At 40.3% G+C, this 26,937-nt stretch overlaps 1 protein-coding gene across 1 annotated transcript; it reads right to left on the bottom strand.

Annotated features, from left to right (window-relative positions):
- Window positions 1-1,999: 1,999 nt before the first annotated feature.
- Window positions 2,000-26,887, bottom strand: WDR43 (WD repeat domain 43). The gene is made up of 18 exons (XM_083827831.1): window positions 26,605-26,887; window positions 22,203-22,337; window positions 20,445-20,566; window positions 14,313-14,433; window positions 13,021-13,160; window positions 12,554-12,656; window positions 11,401-11,465; window positions 10,847-11,018; window positions 10,284-10,370; window positions 9,251-9,382; window positions 8,672-8,809; window positions 7,773-7,859; window positions 6,293-6,324; window positions 5,412-5,475; window positions 4,460-4,573; window positions 3,946-4,015; window positions 3,257-3,312; window positions 2,000-3,161 (listed from the first exon to the last, which is right to left on the bottom strand). The coding sequence occupies exons 1-18, from the start codon at window positions 26,830-26,832 to the stop codon at window positions 3,042-3,044; spliced, it is 1,986 nt and encodes a 661-aa protein (XP_083683957.1). The 5' UTR covers window positions 26,833-26,887; the 3' UTR covers window positions 2,000-3,041.
- Between the last annotated feature and the right edge of the window lie 50 nt (window positions 26,888-26,937).

Here is a 26,937-nt window from a genome sequence, read left to right on the forward strand (position 1 = left end):
ACTCACAAAACATCTGGCTTTCCTACAAACCAGAGAAAGTCTCCTAGATGGTTCATCAAGGTCCAACAGCGGAGAGTCTGGACACACCTGCAAGGAAAAACAGTGTTTGCAGCAGTCATCTCTCTCCAACCCTGTCCTTCCAGAGAGAAGGGAACCACCATCTCAAAGGCCACAAAATTGGTTCCTTAGAGATTTGATCTTGGTTTATGCATCAGTTAAAGGGGCAAAGGGCAAAACTGTACACAGAACAAGTTTTCATTATCATGAAACAATTCCCTTCCGTACAAAATGGGTTGAATACATTACTGAGCCCTTATTTTGCATGCATGCATGGGGACCATGAGCAAAAGACCCATACTGAGTCTTCTTTACACAGCAGAACCTTTCCTTAGCAGACACAGGGGCACAGCCCAAGTGGGCAGCTCTTACTCCTGCACCCAGCTTCACAGGATCAGATTAAAAACTGAAATATTTAGCAAGAGAGGCAGCAAGCATCGTTTGCATAAAGGCAGGGTGCAACAAAGTTCCTCTAGAAGCAGGCCATAACAAGAAACGAGAATGTGAGTGACACTGTTTTACAGCAGGATCTATTTAGCAACCGTAAGATGATACCGTCATCAAAGGCATTAATTCACAGGTTGTTCTTGCTGCCCGGAAAAGAAAGGTATTTTTGTGAAGCTGTTGTGACACCCCCTGGTCATTTGTGGTATTGCTCCTTATCACATTCGAAGTTCATTTACTTCAATAACCTGGAAACAAGGCCACCATCACACTAAAAAAAAAAAAAACAGCAAAGAAAAAATCCCTCAGGTTGTGCAGAGGTGTCTGGACAAACATTAAATAGACACCTATAAATGGGACAATACAAATTTGGTATATAAAAACAAAAGTACTCCTCAGAGTTTACATTGCATGGATTTGTTGACTGTTTAACAACCAAGGCTTGCTCTGGACATATCTTATTTGACTTTATACAAACGCCCATCCAAACTCCATTGCTCAGAACAAGCAGCTAGCCTATCCTCCTTACTCTCCTCATAGCTCTAAACACCAGGTTTAGGGCTGCAAAGCAGGACCTACCCCATTTCCAGCCTCTTTCTCCAGATGATGCTGCATCTTTGAAAGACAAAAATATGAATGGCGCAGTCAGCTGGCTGATACTTTGGCTTTGATGTGAGAACAGTCCTCAAAAATCCCCCTCCTCTTCCTGCTACCAGGTTCTTCCACGGCTCCACTCCTGGAACAGGTTTCTGTTGTGCTGAAACGATTGACAAAGGTAATATGCCTTCCTTGACAGCGCATCACAACCCATGTCCAAATAGTGCCAGCAAGGTACTCACTCCACTTGGAGCCAAACCCAGGGCCCCTGCTTTGCCTTCTAAAAGGATGGTGCACAACTATGTGTATGCAACTATGTGTAGGACCTTGCACAAACCAAAACACATGTACTGCTTGTGTTACTCCATGCCCTAAGAGCTCAGCACTTACTAGAGACGCAGACCTTCATTCACACTCCTCTTTTGCCTTATGTGAAGCCAGTCTGCAGGAACATCAGTACTGCTTGAAAAATTACACATCAGATTAGCTTGATATGGTGGCTTGTGTGAGTACAGAGCATGCACAAGTGTTTGCATTTATTTTCACTGCTTCTCAGTAATGAAACAGAAGCACAGCTTTACGAATTGTTCAGACAGTTATGTACTGTCAACTAAAACATTCCAAAGACCAGAAACCTCAAACTGCTGCTGTTTTACCTTCACCTCTCCAAAGAGGGATCAGCTCTTCCCACTATTAATCCACTGTTTCTCCAGACACCACACCACCAATGCAACAGGGAGGTAAGAAACCAAGAGTATTAGATGCTTTGCAGAACACTGTAACATATTAGGTCGGTTTCCTCTTACACAAGAGAACTACTTTGTACAAATAGGGCATTTCACCCTTCAGCACCACCCTTAGGTACCTAAAGGATCTCTCAACAAACATCACAGGACAGATATTTGGTAAAGGAGATGTATATTTATTCACTTTACAAAGAGGGCGGTATTTAGTTGCAACAGCTCCATTTATAGACAAATATATTGTACATTATAGTGGTGAATGGCTCAGACCTTTACCATGTTTTGCTCTTAAAAATGTTTGTACCTCTTCAGCTTCCATTAGCTGAGCAAATAGCTATCCTTGTTCTGCCTCTGAGATTAAAAATCCGTAATAAATGTGTAGCTGTGTGCTATGTATTCACAAGCATTCACCTTCTCATTTCCCTGTGTTACTCCCTTCTCCCTACCCAACTCAACAGACAGTCCATCCTCTCTGGGTTAGCATTAATCTTATATACAGCCTCAATTAAAATGAAATTAGGAACCAGTGATATAGTTCTAATGTTCTTTTAAAGCACAAGAAAAGTCATTGATTTCTACATACAAAAGTCTTGAGTTCAAATTTGTTTTTTAAAAAAAAAAAAAGCTGTTTTTAAGCCACTTTGGCATTAAGATACTGCCAAGGCATGGCTGAACTGATGGAGGGTGGGGAGAAATAAAAGAAATCCATTAAAGAATTTAAATATTACAAAAATATCTTTTTTTTTCCTTTTTCTTTTTTTTTTTGAAAAATGCGTCAGGATGTCCACTTGCTATTGCTAACTGAAGCATGGAAAGAAGGTATAGATCAGTTGTCTTTGATCCTTGAACATCTGAAACAAACTCAATGTAAAGCTGAACCAAGTTTACCACACAAACAGCGGTGGCAGATTTATTTCACTTGAGATACAAATGCATGTCCACGTGACAGGCATAATCTGAACATGAGGTGGAAGAAATGTTTCTATAGTAAGCGCAGGGAAATAGGGCGAGAAAAGGCTGGCGTGGTTAAACATTCTGGATTCAGAAATGCACAGTGCCCCACATGTGCCTCTGCACATAGGCTGTGCACGAGTCTGCACTCCCTATATGCAAATATGGCATCTTTCAGCAAGATGATCCAGAATTGTAAAGTTCTGGTGGCCCACTTGTTTAAACTGTTAAGTTTATTCTTTTATGCTGTTATTCTTCTTCACTTTCATTTTCTGGTTCCAAATCAGAATCACCATTGATTTCCTTTTCAACAGTCATGTCTTGTTCCTCTGATTGCTCCTCTTTTTCTTCATCTTCATCCCAGTTTTCCTGGGGGAAGGTAAAACAGGAATGTTTGAGCTTTTGGCAGTAATACAATTTCTGTTACAATCAAATGGGAGATGGTCTGATCCAAGCCCACTTACATCTGAGTCTTTGTCTGCAATCATCTCATCATCTGAACCTTCCTCTTCTGAGGATTCTGCAAAAAGAAAACAATCCCTCAGTCTGGAGAACACACCTGAATGTGTCCAAACAAAACCCAAACCCACGCGCTCCTAAACTAAACTGTGCTCCTCCACTGAACCGTACTACTTAAATTCCAAAACTAATTCTGCATGAAGACTAGGTTGATCAACATAAATAAGAAACTAGCCATTCTGTTATGCTTAAACAGTATGTGGTTGCAGTAGAAACTGCAGGTCCAAATTGGAAGTGTACACGCACACAAAATGACATTACCACCTTGCAGTTCTGATGACTCAAACACAGAAGCTTGACTGCATCAATCTTGGCATATGGACAGTTAGTGCTAGAAATCTCAGTTTGTTAGTTAAGTAGTATACTGAACTTCCAATTAACTGCTTTTATAATTTGTAAAGCAGGGACAGGAAGGAAAGAAAAGTAACAAAAGTAAGGGAATGAAGGAACAACTAACTGTAAGATGCCTACATGATTAATCCCTCACCTACCTGCCATGGGTTTCCCACAAAAACTCTCTGCTTGCAGACCGTACACTACTAGTAGATATGCACAGGAACATGATGAACAGCCACCAACCATCAGCTATCACGGGAGCTCAGGAGTTGAGCTACGCCTAGCATACAACACTTACCGTCCTCATATACCAGCTTTGCAGTCTGGTTAACTTCAGTCACATCCTGAACTGTTTCCGATGCTGCAACCTGAATAGAATTTGCAGATTAGCCTTAGATGAAATCATGTGTTCCCCAACCTTAAAAGTCGATAAAACTCAACAACGTAAATTAAGTCTACATCAAGGTTAACATTCATTCATAATTGTAGTTTAAGAGCCACGTAAATAGGAAGGACAAAGTAAAATTTTAGAAGCACCTGCTCTGAAGTGGCCTAGTATCTCGTTTATTGCTCTTTAAAACGCTATGGGTTAGTAGACATTTGGCAGGAAAAGACCACCTTCTGCAAGCACGGATTGACTAGACAGTCAATCAGTTGTGGTGCTTTGTGTATTATCAGTGTAGCTGTACAGCAGTTGCACTAAGTTCATGATGACAAGTTCCATTAAATGTGATCTCAACAGAAAGCTACGGCTGCAAACAATGCTTCTTCTACACATCTGTATACACCTGTATTATTAAATCGGAACTCACCTGGGTGACAAGAAGGAAGAGTCTTCCATTTAGACGGGAAAGCTTTTGCAGAGTTTTTACTCTGCTCTCCATTAACTGGTATAGCATTCCCAGCTGAGGAATAAGGTCTGGCAACTTGGGAGAAGGAGGAAGAAAAACAAAGCTGTTAACCAATATATCATCTATGTCTAATTTTTAAACTTTTTAAATTTTTAAATTTGGGGCAAATAATCCGTGCTCACACCACTCTGGATAGAAGGAAAAGCTAAGAATTTACAGAAATCACCTGCAGACCAATCGAGTAACTTTTGACCGTGTCTAGAACAATCACCTGCTTTCAGAACACAACAATTCTACTTACATTACTTTTTCTTTCCACAGTCACTCAGTAAGCAGGTTTAAAAGCACTATTCAGAAAGCTGTGTAAATGGGAACTGAATATACACCAGTTTATGAACACAGCATTAGCAATGCCCCTTTTTTTTTTTTTTTTTAAACTGAACAAGAATGCCTTATTCATCACTTGCTAAAAGAAGGCTGGACCTCTATCCAGAAGCTACTACATTACCTGCTACCCTGCCAACTTTGCCATACCCTTACCCTATATATTCAGTCATGCCCAATACAGTCTCACGATTAGCACTACAGTAGCAGGACAAATTTAGTTCTTTAAGTTTTAGTGACATACACTAGACCACACTTATGACAGTTGTTTTGCTCCCTAATTGTCTTAGTTATGACATAACTTGTTTTGACTTTGGGATGACTATAATTATGTCATGAATAACTAAGACAATTTATAACAGATGTCCATCAACACAGCAAAGTTGTAGAAGTATAGTCCTCTGCACATTGGTTTGGACACCACCATATGTGGAGAGCAAGAGACAGATTCCTGAAGGAAGATAACACGTGTTTAAGCATTTAAATCTAGTTTTACTTACATGCACTAAATTTAATGCAAGATACTTACTGTGGAAAGGTAGGAGGCATGTAGAGTAAAAACACACTTCAGCCATCGAACCATTTGTGAGGCACTAGAAATGATATTAAAGAGATATTGACTGACAACACCCATTTCATTTTCTATACGCGAAGCTGTTCTATAGAAAGTCCTCTACTTACATTATATAAAAAGAAAAATGAAAATAATATAAAAAGATGGAAATATAGTAAGTTTGACTATCCAGATGAGATGCCTATATGTAAAATACTTGCTAGGAAAAGAACAGACATCTAAGCGAAGGATTAAAACTAGGTATGCTCATCTGTGTTTCTAATGTCTTTTATTGGAGGTTTCAATGGATAAAAGACCAAAGTTTTTTTTTGTTTTTTTTTTTTTGTTTGTTTTGTTGTTGTTGTTGTTGTTTTTTTTTTTTTTTTTTTTTTTTGTTTTAACCAGTTAAGGACATCTAGTCACAGCAAAGCTATCCCTATAGCAGTATAACAGGACTGGGGGGGGGGGGGGGGGAGATGGGGTGCTAACAAACAATACCAGGAGCTGTCTCAAGAAAAGCAAACCACACAAGCAACACACATCCGATAGTGATTTGAGTTCATATATTTAGCAGGTGTGAGCTGTCAATATTCTGGGACTTCAGATACTTTCTTAGAATACTGATTTCAGGTATCCTTTTCCCTTTTCATTTTCACTTTTAATACGACAGTGCTTTGTCAGGCTGACAAATTCTTCTTTGCACCCGCAGTCAGGTGAGAATTTTTACCTCAAGATGCTATTATTACAACAACTGTTAATTAGTTACTTTGGAAATCATCACAGGGAAAGAGGGGACCATAATACACACAATAAAAATGTTTTCTGGTAAATTAAACTACGGGTGGCTTGTCTCTTACCTGTATGGGTTGCCTTGCAATCTCTTTGTAAGCTAGAAGGACAAAAATAATAACAATTAACAAGCAATAAATGCATAATGAGCTTAAAACCCAACATTATATCTACATGACAGCCCCAATATTGGGGCAGAAAGATCTCCAGGCATTTGAAGTTTCCTAGAACTAACCACTGCCAGATTCCAGAATATTATATTGCTGGCTCTACCATCCTATATGCAGGCTCGTAACTTGCAGAAGCTGAGTTTCATTACTACAACAAAACTGGGACTCTTAACATACAACACATCCAGAGGAACTTGAAGCTGTCAGGAAGAGCTAAGAACGAAATCCCTTTGTGATTTGTTGTATGTCTCCATGTATCTGCTTAGTAGAGCAGCTGCTACTACGTTGACAGGTTAGAGAAGTGAAGCCTCGAAAGGTAAAGGCTGTTTCATAGAACGAATTGCAAGTTCTGGACAAGAGTTACATGAACCTCTCTCCATCCACTGAGATTATCTACTCAAATACTTATGATTCTCTGGCACTGGTCCAAGAGAAGAAATGCTGCACCTCATTAACACAAGTCGGTTTCAAAACATAACATAACATTAACATAAGTAGGTATCAAAACTTATGTGCTTAAAGCAAATCTAAACATTCAAACCCAGGCAGTCTGCATACTTCAGTTAAGATTAGTAATACAAGTAAAAATTAAATTTTACTTGTAGCCAGCACATTAAAATACAAGAGAAGTCTAACCATTAACTTGTTACAGAATGTCATTCACATAACAAGAGCAACTAACTGATATTCCGTTTAAACAAGTAATAGACAGATAAGGCTAATTATTAAAGTATTTCTGCCCAAACACAAATTTTATGAACTATCACTGAATATGCAGTCCAGAAACCAAATTCCCTCTCAAATGACTACTAAATGACGCCGCAAATCACAAATATAGCAACTAGTCTTTTAAGCTGCCTTCAAAAGAAGAATGAAATTGCCCCAAAAGTGCTATCTAAATTGATTGTTTTAAGTACATATTCTGTTCTTCTTTTTCTCATGTATCTAGTGTATTTATGGATTTATGCTCATAAAACTTACTCAGGCTCGTACTGCTATTTTCACGTTTCAAATTATCATCTACTTTAATAGCGTAAAATAAGTAACGCTTTTTTTTTTTTTTTGCCATGGACTAAATGCTTTAGAGCTGTAGCTTACCTCTTCCTTCTTTTCTCACCTAAATTTTTATGATAATACTAAATGATTTAATGCTTTTCCTAGCTTTGACAGTGGCACTTTGTCCTTTGGTTAAGCTTCAGCCAGACAAGATAAAAGCAAATCACAGGAACTAAGAATGAAATAATTTTGGTACTATAAAACTTTAAAATCAATGTTATTTCATTTATTGAAATCAAGAAACGTGTCCTGGATTTTCCCCAGATAAAAGACAAGTCAAAGCAGTTTGTATGACAAGAACATGAAATGCAATCTCTCCTACCTCATGCAGCAGTGGAATGACAGCATGTATAGGCATCCTGGCTACTGTGTTCTTTATTAAAGTTTCCTTTCTTGTGTTAAGCACTTTCTGTTAAAAATGTGGAAAAATAAGATCAGGTAGTCATTCAGCTTTAACACATGGGATCACAAACAAAAACTCTCTTTATATGTCTTTTTCTACCCCTTTGCATGCTCACATGAAAGTAACAAGCAAAACAAAATTTACTGTAAAGAGTCCCATTTTTCAAGTCATCTACAATTAACAAGACATTTGATTAATCTGCCTAAAACAATCTGCTTTTGCCCCTAGTCCACCCAACCCATGTTAGAAACAAAGCACCACAGACTTATTAAAGAGAATTTTCCTAGCTATTTTTCTATTTGTTTCACTTCTGTAAATAAATGCCTTTCACCAGTGTCTGCGACAGATAATTTCTACTCAGTGTTAAATTCTTAAGAGATTTCATTCTCCTGCCCCATAACTATCATTTTCATCCTAGTTCAAGTGGAACCATAAGCTTTTTAAGTGAAACTGTTGTCATCAATGTATTTTTAAAACAGTATCTACTCAGAAACTGTATCTAAGCACAGATTATTCTCTATCTCAAACTGAAGGGCTCGCATTAGTAACATCAGTTGTAAAACATCTGAACTCTGACACAAGTTTATCATACACAGAAGTGCTTCAAAGTTCATAGACTGACTCAGAAAGCAAAGTCGATTTTAAAAAAAACGCCACCACCATAATTTGTAATAGCAGTGCTTGAGCAGCACATCAGCAAAAAGCTGCTAGGAGAAACAACAGGATCCTAACTGTTCAGCCTCCACAGCTTTCAGGGAAGCTCCCCACAAGTCTCAGCAAACAGATAAAACAGCATATAGTGATCCTGTAACACTTACATTTAAGATGTCTGAATCATTGCTTTCCAAGCCCTGAACCAAAAGTACTGCAAAGCTATCTGTTTGCGGAAGGCCACCTGGAGTTTTCACTTTGCTCACGTCGATATCCAATGCCCCCAGGCGCTCTTCAATGCTGTCCTGCAGACAGTAAATAAGGGCAGTATTTCAGTGCAGTTTCTCAGAAATATCAGCGGAAAGCAAAGTAGCTAACCTACACCGTTCCCTCCTACCCTGCTGAAAAATAACAGATTGAGCATATTCTTTTAAACATACTAAGAGAGAATAGCCAGAGAAAAGAAAATGAAGTTTTGACTGAGAAGCAAGAATACATCTTAGCACAGTGATAGACACAAGTGTGTGATGAAAGTTCTGCAGTAACATGGCAAAACTATGGGAAATGCACTCAGGGCTTGGATGAGAGAAAGTTCTTTTTACCAAAGAGAAGACTTTCATACCAAGATTTTATGATTCACTTTGCCTCCATGCCAAACACAAAGCAAGTTCAAGTTTACCTAAAGAAGCTGCAACGATGACTTAAGACTTTCTAAATCATCGCGTTTTAAAGAGGATGCACCTTACCTCTGTCTCTCCTGGTTTCCTCTTGCTTTTATTTTTCTCCTTTCCTGAGGATGGAGTTTTAACAGCTGCACTATGTCCTGGGATGCCAGGCACTAGAACTTTGGTGTCTGAGTTCACAACTGGTGTCTTTACCTAGTAGAAAGAAATAACCGCATATGCATGAATTGCTAATAATTGCTAATAATTGCTAATTGCTAATATTTCCTCAGGTTTAAAATACTGATTTTATTTCCAGACTCTTGTGTGTGTGTTAAAACCAGCCTGCCACAACCAATTAGAAAAATGCTACATGCCCCTTCCAGAACACTTCTTTCCCCACAGCTCTGCTGCGTCGGCCTTTATTTGAAGTACCTGCCCGGCCTTCTGTACTTGTGGGAGCCCTGCTGGGTGCCTGCTGAAGTGATACAAAAACAATCTACCACAGTGAGCACTTCAACTTCCACATGATGCGCGTAGAAGTCAGACTCATTTGATTTTGTGGTTCAAGAACTTTACTGTAGAACAGTAGTGGCATTAAAATACTACCCTCTTCGCTCAACACATCATCTTTCTCTCCACAGGGCATGCTCAGACAGCCAAGAGAAATGAGTCTTCATTGCAATTCAGCAAAAAGCGAAACCAAGATGGAGATCATCACTGCATGCCAGGGAGCTCCCATACCTCTCACAGCATTTCAGTTCTGTTATCCTTCATCTCCAGGGACCAAGGATTTAGCACAAAGGCCCACCAAGCTGATGGAGCACCAGAACTGGCAGCTAACCTGAGGGTAAGAAAACTGGGGCTTTTGACTAACTTCATTGATGCCATGAGCTATGATTTGAGCTACTGGAAGGTAACTGCGCAAGCGCATACCAGTACACAGAGCAGCCATGAAGCACACTTCCCCCCACACCAAAGGCTATGGACATCTGTAACTACACACTGCAAATCTGAGCAGACCTGTCCAGTAACCCAGACTCATTTTAGAAGTAAATTCTAGCATTTCTGAAGTAAACTATGAGAAGCAACAGAATTCTATTTCACACAAGCTCACCTTTGTCACAGCAACATCTGTTTTAAGTGCCAACACTTTCTGGACATCCCTTATCAAACATATGTGGGATTCGGAGGTGTTCAAAGACTAGAAGGCCAGGAATAAAAACAGTTAAATATTAATAATTGCAGGGGCAATTCACTGAACTACTGAAAGGTGAGAACAAACTCCAGAGACATAAAGAAGAATGAGCTCTCCCCCCTCTCCCCCCCCTCCTCAAAAAAGCAGCTACTTTATACACCTGCCTTTTGTTACCAGATCTCTGCAAACAAGTTCACGCAGAGAACAAAAAAGTTTCAAAAAGTGTCAGTGGCCTAATGTAGTTAACAGTTGAGATGGCAGGAAACAGCAATAACACCAAGTTTTACTTTAATGGAAAGAATGGAAGAATACAAATTCCCTTTCAAAACAACTCAGGGGCAACAGTCATAACTCCCAGAGAAGGGGTAGTAGTAAGTTCCATCTCAAGATGTAATTCAAAAAAGTACATAAAAAACCTCCAAATGAGAGTTGTTTGGAACCATATTAAGAAACCCAAAACCTCTCCAGTAAGTTTTACATACCACTCTCTCTATGATGGGCTGTAAGGTGTTTCCATACACAAGCAGCAGAGACTGTTTGTCTGTGCAAAATGCAGCTGCTAGAATAGGGACTGGTTTTGGCGTGGAGTCCCCGTCATTTCCAGGTGTTGCTATCTGGATAGTACAGTTTGATGTTAAGGGTTTTTTGCAATAACTGCAGAAAGAAAAAAAGGAATGGGAAAAAAAAAAAAACCATGTTTAGCTTATAAGACTTCTACACCTTGCACATGTAAGCACCCTTCATTATCAAGTCCTCAAACTCAGCTAGTTTACATCAGATGCTTCAGATGAGGTACAGACAGCGAAAGCCTCAGCAAAAGCAAGTGAATAGCAAAGTACAGTACAACCCCCCAACAAATAAATTCTCCTGCATTTCCCCAAAAAACATGTCAAGTAAGCCAAGACAAAGAATCCATTGGAAACTGGTCTGTGAAGAGATGCCAGAGTTTAAAGGCATCAGCACAACAAGATGAGCTTTGCCTTCCAGTAATCCCAGACCTTTCCCAAAAACACTCTCAGAAAGAACACTAACTTACCCATTTAAAATGTGTTCAAATAAATGCAACTGCCCATCTCTGCACACAACTGCTAACTTCACAGGCTGAAAAAAAAATCACAGAAGATTTTAATTAGACCAAATAACAAACATCCCACAAGTATGAGACATCAAGAGATATCTGCATGGTTATTATTTGACTTTTTTCAGTAGCTAAATACATTAGAGATATAACTACATCCATAAGGAAGGTAAGAGACACTAACATCTCAGGAACATTCAGTACAACTATTAGAAGACAAAAAGATAATTTGTAACTGCACTTTACTGTGTCACTATTGATACATCCAAATCTGAACAGCTTTCAGACACTAGCAGACATATGTAACTATAAACAGCAATGTTCCAAAAAATACGGTACCCAACATGTCTAGAGGCACTGGTCTACAAAGGCACTGACACTGTAAATATTCTCACAGGAAAGGAACAGAGACAAACTACTCTGAGCAATTAAATTACAGGTGTGCATTACAGAATATTTTCGTCTCTAATACACACAATAAGAAGGCACAAATGGAAACATTAGAAAGTATAGCATGAAACACTGGTTTTGGAAAGAAACCTAAAGGCAGCAGGAGAAAAATGTTTTAAATCATTAAAGAAACTATTTCTGAATGTTTCATATGCAGACATTTTTCATAAGAAAACTACTATGGAACACTTGTACTTGCTGAAATTGAGACTTGGAGAATGCACATTGCTACTTCAACTTGTAAAGGTTAGTTAATTCAAAATGCAGTTGAACTACTGACGTCATTTGTGATCAGAATAAAACAGGGCCACACTCAAACTGCATTTTAGAAAAAAAATCAATTCTTTTACTGACAAAATCTAACAAACATTTTGATTACTAACTTGTCCTGAATAGGAAACAAATGACATTTCCACCATAACAAGCAAAATTTCAGAAAGACAAATGGAATTTGCACTTAGTGGCTTTGAAAATGAGTATTTCAAACTATCAGCTATATAAATACACCTGTAATAAATATCCTCATACTTGTGAATCGGCATTCAAACCCCGTCCTTTCGTAACAGGAAAGGAACACAAACCAAACTTCTTTCTTTATACCCTAGGAAAGGAAACTAATGTGAAAATTGTTAAACAGTTGGTTATAAACTACTGCTCCTACCTCTTCTTTGACTTCTGAAACAGTCAGGTCAATAAAAGTTGGTTCATCTGTTACTGTGAAAGACATCACAGCATTCTTTTCTTTCCTATCTGATCTGATCTGCCTGGAGACACAAACAGCACAGATTATTTACAAGAGCAGAAACAGCAGCCTCTGCATCTGAAAAGCAGCAGAGTGTTATAGAACCTGTAAATCACTCGTGACTCTTATCTACCTCACCCATGCCATAATTGCAGCTTTCAGGTTGGGAATTCAAGTGGCAACTACTGGAAGCATGCTCAGACACAGCCAAGGAAATTCAAGTCTTCATTCAACAATCAGTGAATTGAAACCACCATTTAAGAGATCATCACTGCATTTTTCCAGAGTGCCCCTTCTGCTTAATCACAAAGTTCAGAACATACTTGTCGAGTCTATCCTCAATACTGATCATAATCAAAGTTACAAATTACGAAAAGCTTACATACCATACGCTCAGTAACCGGTCATGTATAGCTCCGGACAAGAAATAAAGCCCTGTAATTCCATCAAAGGACTTATTTTCATTCATAGGCTTCACTGTAGTAAACATTAATGATGACACTGATGTGGCATGGCCTGTGAAATGCTAAGAGGGGAAAAAAAGGAATTCTTCAATCATTGCCATAAGCAGTCATATGACAAAAAAATACATATTGGTTAAAGAATGTTAAGAAAGATCCATGCTTTACTAAGTCAGCAAGGATATTTCAGTGTTTTTTTGTTTAACTAGTGATCAACTTTGTTGCATTTCTATATTTCTACATTTCATGGAAATGTTTTCAGACACTCTACATATTCATTAGAATTTAAAAAGTTTAAGGGGGAATAAAAGGCAAACTTGCTGAAACTAAGCCTGTGAAAAGAAATCACATATGCCTGTACTGCTGTTACTGTCAGAAAGCACCTCGTTTCACATTTTACAATGAAACTAGATTCACAGTTTAATTCTGAACTATAAGATGAACGTACAGGTCTGCTAACACACCAAGACTGTTCAAACAAAAATGAACTACTCTATTTTTATGTTCACAGATAGTGTTTTTGGTCATCACAGGATGATGTGTCATCACAGACACACGTACAGTAGTTGCCAGATGCCAGCAAGTCCACAGTAATGGCACATGTACACACTTACCTGGCTGCAAGTACCAGGAAATTCAGAAACTAGCTGCTTCCTCTCTGCTGTCATGCAATAAAACACAACTGCATTTATGGAACAGCCAAAATATGGTAACTTGCTTGTGTCTGAGCCCTGCCCAGGGAACAATAATGGTTTTGCTCCTCTGCCTTCCAATTGTTTTAACAGCAAAGCTGATGCCATCAGTTATATACAGTTTAGCAAAGAAACCTGAAGGAGCTCTCACAAAAACCCATGCCAGCAGCAAACTAATAGTGCGCTGAAGTTAGTTCCCTGATAGAAGGGCATCAGAAAGGGACCCAGTGAAAACGAAAGACACCTAAGAGAAAGGGTTTTGGTGGCATTCTCAGAGACAGCCAGGAAATTCAACATCCTCGCTGAACTCTCAGCAAGTTGAAACTACAGTTCATACTATCATCACAGCAACAGCTTCCAGCAGCCCCAAAGGTGCCAGCTGCCTCCTCATACCCAATAAAGTTTTCAGATGTCTTATTAGGAAACAAATACATAATGTCAGCAATCGAGTAAGATTTTTATTATTTTATTTGTTATTATTCATTATTATTTAATTTTTACATCTATTTGAGCAAAGTTACTTACTCTGTAGACTTCTTTGGTCTCCAGGTCCCACAGTTTTATAGTTCTACCAGCTGACAGCAGCATTTTCCCATCTGGACTGATGCACAAAGAGCTGACACTGCTATTGTCGCCTTTCCACTTACTAGAATTTGGATGTAGTTTTTGTCCAAAGGGAGAAAGATGGAGAAATAGAAAAGACAATATTCATTAGCATAATCTCAAAATGCATGCCAATGATGCTGAAAAATTTAAGGCAATATGTATTTTTTAAAAAAGTAGTTGAAAATGAGGTTAGTTATTCTGTTTCTGCTCCTCTTTCAAATTAGTTCACACAAATATACAGCAGTTCAAAAACAAAAAGGTATTTTGAACCACTGTGCTTTGCTTTGTTTGGTTGCTTTTTAAATATTTGCTTATTCTGTTCTGAATGTCCCCCTCAAAGTTATCTACTATTCAGAATCAGGTAAGAGGAGACATACCATTTCAAGACTTCTCTCAGCACCATAATCCAAAAAGCTTACACCAACCTATTCAGAATGGACTTCTGAGTTTTAAGGCCCACTCACTTCCTGGCACTCCTCTCAAGTCTGTCAATGACACTGACAATAATAACCTTGGCCTTAAAGAGGTCCATGGTTGAAAGCACTATTTAAGAAAAAGAAAGATGCGGTCATGCATCTGCTTAGAAAGAATGTGAGTACCGTTACATTTCTCACAGGACAAAATTACAAGGAAATCATTAACGCAAACCCTTTATAGATAGTAAGTACCTCAAAACTCAACACGGCCTGATTGCGAACAGCCCCTCTGAAATACTTCCAAATAACTTTCACATGCCCAAGCAGCACCTCTCCTGTCTTCCAAAACAGAGCTCATTTGCAGCATCGCCTTTGATTAGATTTCACAAAAGCTGCAAGTTTTACTGCCTACAAACTTCAAAAACAACATTACACTTTACACAAAGTATAAAAAAAAAAATCTATTATCTTTCAAATGAGAAGGTCAGAACTAAGAATTTCAGACCAAGCTCCATTTAATGAAGTGAACCCAAGAAGATATTTTCACATGTTCTAAAAAGACTCGTCTAAACTAGACTACAGAATTTAAGTCACAGCAAAAAAATGTTAGTTTTCACTTAAGATGCTCTTTATATAATTTTACAGGGAAGAGTTGTTAAATAGGACACCATGAAACAAGAAGTTGCATAAGGAGACAAACTGAATGCCTCTGAGTGTTCAGGGTTTAAGACTTGAAAAAGCTACAAACAGAAACAAAATGTCATCCAGAATTTTCTATATTACCTCTCTCCAACACCTTGTCTTGCCTCTTCTTCTACAGAAACTCCCTCTTCCCCAACTTGCTCTTCTACCAGAAGCTTGCTCTTCTACCAGAGGTTTTCATGTGTGCTGGACAGACCTCCTGAAGAGGTTCTACAGACTCTTCTACAATAATTAAAAAAGCCAAACCTAAAGCCACGTGATTTCAATTCCCCATCTAGCAGTCCGTACCTCTGCTGGAAAATATCCAGAAGACTGCAAACCAAAAGAAGTTGAACATCACTTCTCTACCCCAGGAGCTTCTATCCTGAATTCTGTGAGAGACACACAGATTCACTTCCAGGCACTCACAACTGTTAGAGAATTCAGGCAATCTGACATGTACATTGGTCATAAGCTGTTATTTTGGTTACCTTGTTCCTTCTAGGCTCATCAATTTGGCTAAAATTTTAGAGAACTTTTTTTCTTCTCTTTCTTTTCTTCTCTTTTCTTCAGTTACTTCAGATATGACTTGAAATACAACTAGAGTTTGTTTTTTTTTTCTGGTAAAAAGCATGATATTATACTGCCAGTGTGCCTTTCATTTATACACTCCAGTAATTATTTTTTTTTTTGTTGTTGGGAAGTGATTGTCCCCCTGTACTCGGCTCTGGTGAGGCCGCACCTCGAGTACTGTGTTCAGTTCTGGGCCCCTCGCTACAAGAAGGACATGAAGGTGCTCGAGCGAGTCCAGAGAAGGGCAACGAAGCTGGTGAGGGGTCTGGAGAACAAGTCTTATGAGGAGCGGCTGAGGGAGCTGGGGTTGTTCAGCCTGGAGAAGAGGAGGCTCAGGGGCGACCTCATCGCTCTCTACAGGTACCTTAAAGGAGGCTGTAGCGAGGTGGGGGTTGGTCTGTTCTCCCACGTGCCTAGTGACAGGACGAGGGGGAATGGGCGAAAGTTGCGCCAGAGGAGGCTTAGGTTGGATGTTAGGAAGGACTTCTTTACTGAAAGGGTTGTTAGGCATTGGAATGGGCTGCCCAGGGAGGTGGTTGAGTCACCATCCCTGGAGGTCTTTAAAAGACGTTTAGATGTAGAGCTTAGGGATATGGTTTAGTGGAGGACTTGTTAGTGTTAGGTCAGAGGTTGGACTGGGTGATCTTGGAGGTCTCTTCCAACCTAGACGATTCTGTGATTCTGTGATTGTTGCCATCTTCAAAATAAAAGAATACAATGTCTCTAACTACCTTTTAACTACCTCAACCCCTACCATCAAATCTAGTAGTATTTTTCGGCATTTACCTCAGCAATTATTACACTGTAACCAGAACTGCCACAGAGTAACATCATTACTGTCAAACTTTTAGCAGAGTTTGTTGGTGGCATTCTCCTCGATTCAACAGAGAAGACTCACATAGGAGTGGGCACATCCTGCACATCAACACCTCGTTAGGGGGCTGGCATTGCAGGCAGGTCCTTGGCTTGTGTAACCACAGGACTCTCTTTCAGCCACAAGGACTGCTGAGGGGAGATGGTATCCATCTTGCAAAGTGAGACAAGAGCAAATTTAACACCAGGCTTGCTAACCTAACAAAGAAGGAATTAACCGAAGTTTGTTGTGAGACAGTGACCATTGTCCCAAAAGAAGTGGAGGTATAGGAAAGAGGCAGAGGGAAATACCCAGGTGAAGTGTGATGGGAAAAACTTTCAAATTTCCCAATACAGCAGCATGACTGGACCCATCTCAATGGCTGCGCATGAACACATGCAATATGAGAAACAATCAGGATGAGTTAGATATCCATGGGCAGCTTCAGAGCTTTGGTCTTATTGGGACCACAGAGAAACAGTGGGAAAGCTTGCAAGACAGGAATGCTGCAATTAATGGACTTTTAGGGATGCTATTCAGTGAAGACATGCCAGGAAGGTGAGGAGGTTTCCTCCACACAAAAGGGTGGCTTGAATGCATGAAGCTTCACTTTGAAACAGGCAAAGAGCCAGTGGAGAACTTACAGGTACGTATGAGAAGAGGCCAACAAGGGTGATGTGGTGAGCATCTGCTACAAATTGTCCGATTAAAAAGAAGTAGATAGATCTTCAGAATCCCAGGCTCTGGTTCTTCTAAGGGACTTTAACCACTCCAGCAACTGCTGGAAGGGCAGCACAGAAGGGCAGAAGCAATTCCAGAGATCGCTGAGAAGTGCTGAGGACATTGTCTTGACACAAGTGATTTACAACCAGACTATGAAAGGTGCTTTACTGGATCAACTACAAAAAAAAAAAAAAAAAACCACCCCACAGGTCAGGGATGCGATGGTTGATGACAACCTTAGCTATAGCATCCACAAGACAAAAGAATTCAAGATCCTACGAAAAAATGAGCAAGATAACCTGCAGAATAGCAGAATTACAGCTGTGGACTTCAGAAAAGCAGACTGCAACTTATTAAGAGAATGATTTGCAGTATCCCACTGGAGATTGCCCTAAAGGGCAAAGGGCCTCAGGAAAGCAAGTTACTCTTCTAGAATAAACTCCTTGAAACACAAAAAGGTCCATTCTAGTGTGCAGAAAATCACTGGGTGTTGCAGAAGGGTGTCTTGGATAAAAAGATAACTCTGGACTCACTTCAGAAATGCAAAAAAGGAGTATAGAGAAGTTTGAAGTGGGGATAAGCTACATATAAAAATATTGCCCAGGCATGCAGGGACAGAATTAGGAAAGCCAAAGATCAGCCGGTGTTCAGACCAGAAAAGAATATGAAGGCCAACAAAAAGGACATCTGCTGGCACATCAGCAGCAGTAAGATCATGACTGAGAAACGTGCAGGCCTGGTGCTGAATTGTGTAGGGACCCATCAGTACACAGAAAAGGCCAAACCACTGAAGAGCAAAGTCTACTCTCAAGCCTCCCTTGTTCGCAAACCTAGTGCCAGAGCAAGCAAAGCGTTACCCACAGTAAAAACACATCAAATTAGGGATCACAAGAGCACAGGTTAACACATGCAGCTCCATAAGATGGAGCATGGGATAAGCATAAGCATGCTCCATAAGCAGCATGGGATGCACCCAGAAATGCTGAGGTCAGCAGTACTGCAAGGCCACCCTACCATCTTTGAGAGGTCACATAGCTCAGAAGAAGTATCTGATGACTTGAAAAAAGACAAATGTATCTGCAAAAGGGAGAATACAGGAAACAACAGGAAAGACTGTACAGCACATTCACCTACTAACCATTTCCAGATACAAAAAGGTCAAAGTGACTGGAAACAGCCAGAATAGATTTTAAAATGGAAATCATCCCTAACCAACCTAACTGCCTTCTTAATGAGACAACTGGCTTAGTGGACAGGCACTATACGCAATTTAAATTGACTTTAGCGATGTTTCTGACAACGTCTCACATTAGACTACGTAATTCCAGTCTGGCTGCAATGATACTAACTGGAGAGTCTTGAAGGTGGTCTAAGAACTGCATGGATGACTGGGCTCAAACACCTGGAATCACTGCTATGAAGTCCAGCTGGTGGCCAGTTACTGGTGTAATTTTCCCTAAGGACATTTCAATGCCATTTAACAACCTTAGTATTCACCCAGGTCTTTACTAATAACCTTGGAACATGACAGTATACACCCGTAACAAATTCACTGGCAATACTAAATTACAGAGATAAGCAGATACACTGGAAGGCAGGGCTGCTATTCAGGGGCATCTCAACAACCTGAAGAATTAAGAAGTCAGATCTCAAAGATCAAAGGAAAATGTAAAGTTCTTCGCGTGGGATGGAAACACAAGTTAGTAGTGAGCATTTGTAGCAACGAGGTCAACTGCACACTGACCTGCGTTAGCTAAAGCACGCCCAGCAGGTCAAGAAATGTGATTCTTCTCCTCTGCGCAATACTTTTCAAATTACACCTGAACACTACTACCAGTTTAGAACAGTACAAGTTACTGACATAATGCAGTAAATCCAGTGAAGGACTACCAAGAAGGTTTCAAGGCTGGAACACATACGATAACAGGAATAGGTGAGGGAATTAGGCTCATTCAGTCCTAATAAGAGAATGCTAAGGGGAAATCTTACTGCCATCTTTTGCTATTTTATGTCAGGGTCTAAACTTAATACAACATAGGGACACATTCCTTTCCTAACAAAAATGAGGAGGTTACTGGTGATCAGCTGTCTGCAATGCCCACACCATCTCTAATGAAACTGGTAAACTGCTGCAAGAATAACTCACAAGAAAGTAACAACAGCAGAAGAGAAAGGTCAAGGTGTCATCACATACTGGGCTTTTATTGAGGTAAAATAACCAGGATCAGTAACAGAAATCTTAGTTTCTTCTTTTAAGTTTAAAAAATATTTGACTTTATTAGAAAAGAAAAAAAAATGCCTACCTCGACAGGAGTTTAAAGAGTAGCGGCCTGCTCAGACAGCCAAGTGGAATTGTCCCCACTGCACGTCAGTAGTGAGCGAAACCAATTGGGTTATCATCACGGCAAGGCCCTTTGGGCAAAGTGAGGCACATAACAGACCTAACTAGGATGAGGTGTTCCAATATCTTCTAGAATCTGTAATTTTCAGTGTCAGAAAGCTTGTGTCTCACTTAAAGACAGCATTGAGTGACCTGAGCCCCTCTTAGCAGTAAGGAATTCATCTAGTATTTCCAACACAAGGAGGATCCAATACAAGGAGGAAACCTGACTGAGAATTACGCTTTTACCTCTTAATAAAACTGCTTTAAAGCCCTCAGAAAATCAATAGCCAACAGACAGTTTTGTCCAGTGGGCACGAATCCTACATGGAGTGCAAAATTTCAACAGGACATCACTAAAACCTGTGAAGGAGAAAATACACATCAAGTGCCAAGAAAGCCAACCAAGAAGAAGCACCACTCACCACTTTACTTTGCAGGTCTGTGTGTTCCATTCCACAATGTGTTTGTCCTCTGAACAGCTATACAAACAGTAGTTGTCCTGATGCCACCTCACACAATTTATTCTATTGTCATGACCACCATCCTACAAAAGATAAGAGAGGGTCACTTATGAATAAATGAAGAAATCTTGCTACCGAGTCTTCCCTACCATCAACAAGCTGCTCTTTCTCAAGAACTGAATTCAAATCATTGGCAATTCATAGAGGGGTGCATAGCATACAACTTTTTTTTTTTGTGCTTTTAAAGACCAATACAGATTATACAATTATAAGTTAAAGATACTTCATATTTTGGTTTGTACATATAAGTATTTGGACTAATTCTTGTCCTAGTACTTTATAGTTAACAAAAAAAAATTGTCTTGTCCACTACTAACAGCCAAAACTGTCTTAACAATATGAAATTTGTTCAAAAGAATGGCTAGTACATATGTCTTGCTGATAGTTTTCTAAGTGCTTGATTGTTTAAGTACATTTAGAGATGGGTACCCTTCCCTTCATGCTCAACATTCAAGAACGTGCAATCATCAGATCAGAAGACCCTACAACAGGTATCATCTACCTTTCTTATTGAAGGACTGAAATATCTGCTGCTCAAATCAACAAATCTTTTAATCATTTATCATCGTATTTCCTGCAGTTTATAAAATTTCACTATTTGAATCAGCAACAGCCAGCTCAGACTGCTTCCAAGAAAGTCACTGTAAATTGGCCTTGAGCGAGACAAAAAACATCAAAGCAAGACATTCTGTTTAATAAGGACAGCTAAAAGCGACAGCTCTATTTCTAGCAGGAATAATCTTTTAATTCAACCTTTCTGTATAAAAACTACTCACTAAATATCATCTGCTATGCTGATTATATAGAAGAGCAGATAGTGTTTTCAAACTTACCCAAACTGTAAATTTTAGCCTGGAACTCCTTTACTTTGTTCATAGTTTTCAGGCATAAGACCATAGAACAGTGTTGACATTCATCAGCTAGCATCACTTGGATGCATCATGATTTTAAGATTTCCTGGCTTTCTCCTAATTCCTGTACATTTATCACTACGAGTTTAGAAGCAAAAGAATGCCCAAATATATCAAAGTATTGCAATGAGTTGCTCATCCAGATTCACATTGCTTGTTACATAACCCAAGCCTAAAAACAAGTTACTTGGGAATAGCAGAAAAGCTAACAATGAGAAGTGAAAACTTTGAAAATCAGAATCTCATCTGAGAAAGATCAGGTTCTGAGAGGGTTCCAAGGCCTCCACAAGGAGGTAAGTACAGAACTTACAGATCTGTACAGAACATCAATGCAACACCTTCACAAGAGTCAATGAATGCTTCAATCCTGCTCTCTTTTCCCACAACGCCGTGCAGGCACAGCGGGTATGACACTCCCATGGAGGACCTAACCGTTCAGTTAGACATTTCATCAGTTCTACCATACCCAAGGTAAAATAATAAATCCACACACAATATTAGGATACTGAATAAACTTTCAAACCAAGAGTTCTTGATGCGTACATACTGCTAATAATAGAAAAAGTATCATTCAAACATTTCCAATAATTTGAATTACTGCACCTCTATTCATATATGTAGCTATCAAGAAAAAAAAGATCTGACTAATTAGGTCAGTTTATCCCATTTCTGAGCAGCAGAGAGAATAGGATAAACTGACTGACACAACCACTGTTCGGTAGCGTGTGATGAAGAGTGTATAACTTACTAGCTTGCTCTGTAACTCTCCTTTAACTGTGCTGTACAACAAAATGCTACCAACTGCTGTGCCAATAGCCAGGATATCTAACTGCTTGTCCACTTCTGCAGCTTCAGACTTCCGTTTTTTCCTCTGGGGCCCATCCTGGAAAATTGGAGAAAAAAAAGAAAAAGTGAAAGAAATTAGTCTGACCAGCTATTTTTAAGTGTTAAAGCAAAGGGTAAAAAGCTTCTGCAAGTTTGAGACCCAGTCAGCCAGCACAAATTCTGTGGAGGCATAAAATGAAGACACTGAAGCACACAGAACCTAGAGGTTCATCTTGTACCTCCATGTACAACTTAACAAAGTTACTATGAGTCACTTGGAAATATTCAGTGGAGGCCATTTTGCTAACCTAGCCACCACACATGAAGAAAAAAAAAAAATCAAGTTTTTCACAGAGCTCACTTCCCAGAAGAAGGTAAAGATTAATAAGATCACAAAACTTAATCCCCTGGATGGAAATGTGTTTTAAGTTTTATCAAGCATGATCAGTTTACCATTTCCAAAAACCTATTCAGAAAAGTTTTGCAAATACTAAGTACTGATAACGCCTCTTAAAAAAAAGAAAGTGTTACCCAACTTGGCAGAGGGAAGCAACCAGGACTGAAGCTAAGTCATCTGCCCAAGCCCTCCTCTGATCAGGCAATTCTCAAGCCTTCACCCTCTTGCTTTGCAAGCGATACTAACCACTTCAAGGAGTTTCCCTTCAACTTGCTTAACCAAACGCACACCAAACCGAAGTAAGAAATAGGCAGAAGAAAGAGCTACATTTATTCTTATAATCCCACATAACTAATCACCAGAAAAATAAAAATAGAAAAAAGTGTTTGAGCACTTTAGAAGAAAAAAATCATCCCTAATGCTAGAGGTTAGTTTTTAAATTGGACTTCGGTAAGTCTCCTTACATTTGTTACATCATAGCAAAGCATCCTCTCACATTAAAAATAATACCAAAAAAAATACACACAGGGTAAGGCTTTCTCTACACAACAGCTATGTGCACTAACCAACAGCCAGACAAAGGCACAGGAGACTCAGATAAAACGTGGGCTCTGTGCAAACTCCATGTAGTGCAGCTAATCTGTCATACAATAGACATCACACAGCAGACGTGAGTAATTTCTACTCAGGCCCAGAGATATGATTACAGTCAGGCTTTGGGAGTCTTCATTACAATTAAAAATTAAAATTTTAACAGTGCAGGGTAAATAGTTCAATTGTTTAAATTACTAGGACTTTTCTTCCCCTCCATATTTAACATACACAATGTTTTCCCCAAGGAAAAGCGTTTTGTTTGGAGCCAATAAATACAAAAATGCTATATTGCTGGTTTAAGACAAAAGCAGACTCTAGAGAAAAGAGAGGACACTGGGTTTTTTGCAGACAATTGTTTAGGCTTTATCCTCCCTGGGAAAGAAAAGTGTTTGGAAAATATAACGAAAACATACGAGCTAAGAAATCATCACAGTTACAACGCACAACCAAGTAAACAACCAGGTTTTAAGAAAATATGAGAAAAGACACACACACCAGTTAAATTTTTGGCAGCGATGCCAACTAAGCCATCTCAAAACACTTGTCAGAAATGCAAAGACTGGGATTACATAGCCAGTGGAGATTCAAGCACAGTTTCTCTTTTCAGGCACTTTTCAAAAACTCTTTATGTAGTTTTATTAATCAACAGTACCAACCAAGACTGCACTTCAAAACCAAAATTTAAAAGAGATTTTATTCTCTTCCCTTCCATAAAGCCTTTAATTAAAATGTATTCACCTTCCATTTCAGTTTGTGACTGACTTCCCACTAGAGTCAATGGTGCTTCCAGTGTCAAGGAGAAAGCTAGGGGCAGTAAAGGTTTCTTCAATTTTATTTTTTTTTAAACATCTCTTGCTTTACTGAACACGCTATATCAGCACCGCTAGAGGGTCATTTTGTCAGAAATTTTTGCTTGAAAGAACTACCAGTGGAAAAAAGCACCTAGCTTTCATGGAGCAGACAGTGGAGCTGAACTCTATCAAGTATCTGGTCCTTTCAATTTTTTCAGGTTTATGGACACTCAAACTTGTTTAGAAATACTGAAAAAGCATAGTTTTAATAGTAGAGATGGTTAGAAAAAGTTATTTGCAAAGGGTAGTTTTTTCCATAATGTTCTTTCTTAGGTAGGGCAGCTCTTGAGAATCAGACTTTTTTTTGTTTGAATTAACAGAAAACTTGTCCCCACTGCTAACTTGTGAAATAAAGCACTTAAAACACTCAAGCGGAGGTAAGCCTAATGAGACTGAAGAGTTGGAGGTGAAAAGAACAGTTGCAACTTATTAGGAAGCAAGTGGAAGAAGCTATTTTGAAAGTTGGTGGTCAGCATCCTCTTGCAGAACATACTGCTGCATGGTAGGGGAGATGGTGAACAGGGCAAGCAGGAAGCACTGACACTGCAAAAGCACGTGTGCAGGGAACATGCCAACAAGCCACCACTGCATCAGCAGTTCCAGGGCCTGGAGTTCAAAACTTCATTTCCAATATTCCCACACACAGCCTTTGTTAACATGGCAGCAGTCCAGAACATGGCTTAGGTGTGACTTGTTGAAACAACTTTTATAGATATCTATTGGCACAGTTTTACCCCTGAACACCAGATACTAGTACTACCTGTGGAGATGTCAGCTGCCCAGCAAAAGGAGGAAAAAAAGACTGACCAATTTCAGAGAAAATTTCAGACCAATTATAAGAGAAAATGCATTCAATATAATGTATTTGGAAGAACCATCACAACTGTAGTTCTGCGGCTTCGTCTAAGGACAGCCCAATGAATTATAAAAGTTTATGGCAAAATTATTCCAAGAAACAGTATGTTTTGAAACTGAAAAAGTACCAACTTCCAGGCAGCGGACAGCATTCAAACTGCTGGAATAACAGAAAGCACCAGGAGGAGACCAAAGTTTGTCTGATGAAATTCTTTTTCCCCTACAACCCTAAATACAGTTACATTGTAGCATCTGTAGCTTTTAGGGGTGGCTGTCTAGAAAGACATTAGCTTTTAACAGTCACTGAAGGCTTTAAAACTTTAAAAAAAAACGAAACCTTTTTTTAAAAGTCTCCTGTGGTTGACCTAGGGCACCAAAAACAGTGCAGCATGTTAGGTTTTGAAGTCGCACTGCACGAAGCATAGATTAGCACCACTTTCACATGGCAATTTCAGTTTATGTAAGAGCAAAATTCCTACTCGGCCTTTTAATCAATGTATGCATTTTTTTCTTCAAAAGTGTATTAAAAATGAATAAGTTAAAGGCCAATTTAAAACTAATGCTTTCTTCAAATGCCCTTTTTAAATTTGCTAAACTAAGCTACTCAACTGACAAAAATGGGAAAAAACAAGTCTTCCTCTGGACGGGCAATCTAAAGTGTGTTATGCACTTCAAAATATCTGTTAAAGTATTTTCCATAAACAAAAACGTTAATATACCAGAACAAGTTAAAAAAAAAGAGTACTTGTTATGACAAAGAGGGTGCAACACATATAACTGTCCAAGGTTTAAGATTCACTCAGGAAATGGTATGGCCTAGGTAAAAGAAAAGGAAATGGTATGTTCTACCTAAAGGGATACAGATTACTTCAACATGAATAGGATGAAAAGAGTGTATCTGACGGTATATAATACAGATATTTTCATGTTGAGTGTCCAATTGAGGTGAAGTAACTGAAATTGAAGGTGGGAAACGTCCAAGCCCTCCGCTGTGTGCTCAGAGGACAATTGCTGAACAGAGTACCTACTTGCAGGATCCCTGAGGTGAGGGAAACGCGTCGCTGACAGTGCAGCAGCCCGCACAGACGTATTTCTGAGCAGGGGGAAGCAGAGATACGGCCTGTACCGGTACCTGCACCGCACGTGGACGCACGCAGCCTCTCTGTAACACCACCTGTGAGGCGTGCCGTGGAGTAAAGCGACATACCTTGCTCCTTCGGGAAAGCCTTCTTCCGCGCAGGTGATACAAAAGACAAACGAGTTTCGTGGTCAGTGCTTTTGCTTACGGCTCTTTTTTCAGAATCAAAGAAAGAAGGAGAAAGACCTTACAGTGCCCGTTTCCCTGATAACACCTGAAATGTGCCTTCCACGGAGGAGGATGGGAGGGGAAACCCCACACACACGCGGCGCGGGGACAGGGCCGGGCCCGGCCTCTCACAGGCACCGCTCGTGTGCGGGACCCCGCTCCCCGGCCCCGCCGCCGCCCGGCCACGCCGCGGCCCCGCCACATGGCGCCGGGAGGGCGGGGTGAGGCGGCGCGGCCACGCTCCGAGGCCGCACGGGGCACAAACCCCCCCCCTCACCCCCACCTCACCCCCACCTCACCCCGCCGCCACCCCGCGCCGTACCTTGTCGGGGGGCGGGCGCCCCCCCGGCGGGGCCCAGGCCAGGCAGGTGCAGGCGGCGCTGAGGTGGGCGGAGGGCACGTACTCGTGCCGCAGGCGGCTGCCGGCCGCCTCCCAGACGCGCAGCCTGCCGTCCGAGCCGCTGACGGCCAGCAGCCGGCGGTCGCAGGGGGAGAAGGCCAGGGGGGGCCGCGCCGCCGCCTCCCCGCCGCACGCTGCCGCCGCCGCCATGGCGCTCCCAGCCCGGCCCTGCCGCGCCGGCGCAGCCCCGGCCGCGTGTTCGCCGCCAGCGCCTGCGCCGCGCGCCCCGGTGACGCCGTTCCGGGCCCGGCGGGG

The sequence above is a fragment of the Anser anser genome (assembly GCF_964211835.1).
Source record: "Anser anser genome assembly, chromosome: 3".
Taxonomy (NCBI): Eukaryota; Metazoa; Chordata; class Aves; order Anseriformes; family Anatidae; genus Anser; species Anser anser.

Excerpts from the sequence above, each read along its gene's own strand:
- WDR43 (XM_083827831.1), bottom strand. The coding sequence starts at position 26,832 with ATGGCGGCGGCGGCAGCGTGCGGCGGGGAGGCGGCGGCGCGGCCCCCC. Across the intron at positions 7,860-8,671 it reads ATGATTCAGACATCTTAAAT|AAAGTGCTTAACACAAGAAA; the intron begins GTAAGTGTTACA and ends CATTTTTAACAG. Across the intron at positions 5,476-6,292 it reads TTGCAAGGCAACCCATACAG|TGCCTCACAAATGGTTCGAT; the intron begins GTAAGAGACAAG and ends TATCATTTCTAG.